The 2,150-nt window shown below is 48.1% G+C and overlaps 2 protein-coding genes across 2 annotated transcripts in view; both read right to left on the bottom strand.

Annotated features, from left to right (window-relative positions):
• emilin2b (elastin microfibril interfacer 2b) overlaps window positions 1-529 on the bottom strand; it is a 22,020-nt gene extending 21,491 nt beyond the window's left edge. The window contains exon 1 of the mRNA XM_053342827.1: window positions 525-529. Coding sequence (XP_053198802.1) covers window positions 525-529 — 5 coding nt within the window. The remainder of the gene's footprint in view (window positions 1-524) is intronic.
• Window positions 526-2,150, bottom strand: part of smchd1 (structural maintenance of chromosomes flexible hinge domain containing 1) — a 51,988-nt gene continuing 50,363 nt past the window's right edge. Inside the window, 2 exon segments of the mRNA XM_053342826.1 lie at window positions 526-750; window positions 1,411-1,542. Coding sequence (XP_053198801.1) covers window positions 526-750; window positions 1,411-1,542 — 357 coding nt within the window.

The raw sequence follows: 2,150 nt of genomic DNA, 5'->3' as shown, positions 1-2,150 counted from the left end.
AAGGAAGGAAAGACAGATGGAAGAAAGGACGGAAGGAAGGAAGGAAGAAAGGGAGGAAGGACAGATGGAAAGGAAGGAAGAAAGGGAGGAAGGACAGATGGAAAGGAAGGAAAGACAGGCAAAAGGACGGAGGAAAGAAAGGTAGGAAAGACAGATGAAAGAAAGGAAGGAAGGAAGGAGGGAAGGAAGGAAAGACAGACAAAAAGAAAGAGGGAAGAAAGGTAGGAAGGACATACAGAAGGAAGGGAGGAAGGAAAGAAGGAAGGACAGATGGAAGAAACGAAGAAACGAAGGAAGGAAGGAAGGAAGGAAGGAACGAAGAAAGGAAAAAAGGAAAGTAGGAAGGACAGATGGAAGGAAGGAAGGACAGAAAGAAGGAAGGACAGATGGAAGAAACAGAGGAAGGAAGGGACGAAGGAAGGACAGATGGAAGGAAGGTAGGAAGGACAGAAGGAAGGAAAAGAACACAGGAAGGAAAGTGGGCCGGATTGCACCCCTCGGTGGGCCGGTTCTGGCCCACGGGCCTCATGTTTGACACGCCTGGTGTACAGCAGTATGATGATGCGTGCTGTAGATGTCATGGTGACTCACAGGGATGTGGATCTTTCCTTTCCTCAGGGAGAATTGAAACTTGTTGGTTTTGCCCTCAAACAAAGGGAGACTTCTGTTGTTCATGTCGCCATCAGGACTCTTTATAGAAACCACCACTTTCCCCTCTAGATCCTGCCCCGCTGTGTTTCCGTATAAATCCTAGAAATCAACAGTCAGGTTAGAAATCAGCCGATAAACAGCCACGCTTTAAAGCTGCAGTTGGTAAGTCTTATAAAAGTAACTTTTTGTCATATTTGCTTAGACTGTCACTATGTAAAGAAGACAGCATTACATGAAACTAGTAATCTGTAAAAAAAACAAAAAAAAAAACAGGCTCATTTAGCCCCGCCTACTGCTCCTACTGAACCAATCAGAGCCAGGATTGTGTCTGATGGAGTGTCTGACAGCTGTCAATCACTGCTCACGCACACAGGCCTCTCCCCCTTCCTCTTCACAGGCCCCTCTCACTTCCTCCTCACAGGCCCCTCCCACTTCATCCACACAGGCCACTCCCCCTTCCTCCTCACAGACCCCTCCCACTTCATCCACACAGGCCCCTCCCACTTCATCCACACAGGCCACTCCCCCTTCCTCCTCACATATATATCTCCTCACTCTTATCTCAGAGTTTCTAGGTAAGGTATAGCCATGTGAAAGTCACTGTAAGGAGGCACGGCAGGAGTGCAGTGGAGAGGGAGGGGGAGGGATCTGACAGTTGTACTTCTTCAAATTTGATGCTAAGTCCTCTCTCTCCTCAAAGTTACCAACTGCAGCTTTAACACATTTAAAATGAACTCACGGCTGTTTCGGTTCTCTCACCGTTATCCTCAGAGTCATGTTCTCCACCAAGGTTCGGTTGGCAATGTCCTTAGTGTAGGAAACAACTGGAGAGGGAGGCTCAACGTCTGGTCCCAGTTTGACCGGTTCATGGGCCCCGACGTTTATAGTGATCTAAAGTGACAGGAAACGGAGCGGTGGTGAAAAACGACTTTCTACTAAAACAGAAATGAAGGACAGCCATGTGAAGACTATCATTTGTTATCTTTGATCCATGACTTCAGTCCAGAATGAAATATCTTAACCCTCCTGTTGTCCTCAAGTCAAGGAAGGAAGGGAGGAAGGAAGGAAGGAAGGAAGGAAAGAAAGGGAGGAAGGAAGGAAAGGAGGGAGGAAGGAAGGAAGGAGCTCCCTCTACTTTCTGTCTTTCCCTCCTTCCTTCCTTTCCTTGCTCTCTCCCTCCTTGTCTCTTTCTTTCCTCCCCCCTACCTTCCTCCCTCCCTCCTTGTCTCTTTCTTTCCTCCCCCTCCCTTCCTTCCTTCCTCTTTTCCTTTCTCCCTCCCTCCTTCCTTCTTTCCTCCCTCCCTTCCTTCCGTCCTTCCTCCCTCCCTTCCATCCTTCCTTCCTACCCCCTCCCTTCCTCTTTTCCTTTCTCCCTCCCTCCTTTCCTTCCTTGACTCGAGGACCTTGAATCTCTAAAATGGACTTTTTAAGGATCAGCTGGGACCCTGATTGGTTTTATTTATTCATCCTACTGACTTCCCTCTCTCTACCTTTCCTCT

Source organism: Scomber japonicus, chromosome 21, assembly GCF_027409825.1.
Source record: "Scomber japonicus isolate fScoJap1 chromosome 21, fScoJap1.pri, whole genome shotgun sequence".
Classification (NCBI taxonomy): domain Eukaryota; kingdom Metazoa; phylum Chordata; class Actinopteri; order Scombriformes; family Scombridae; genus Scomber; species Scomber japonicus.
This window is presented reverse-complemented; position numbering and strand designations above follow the sequence as displayed.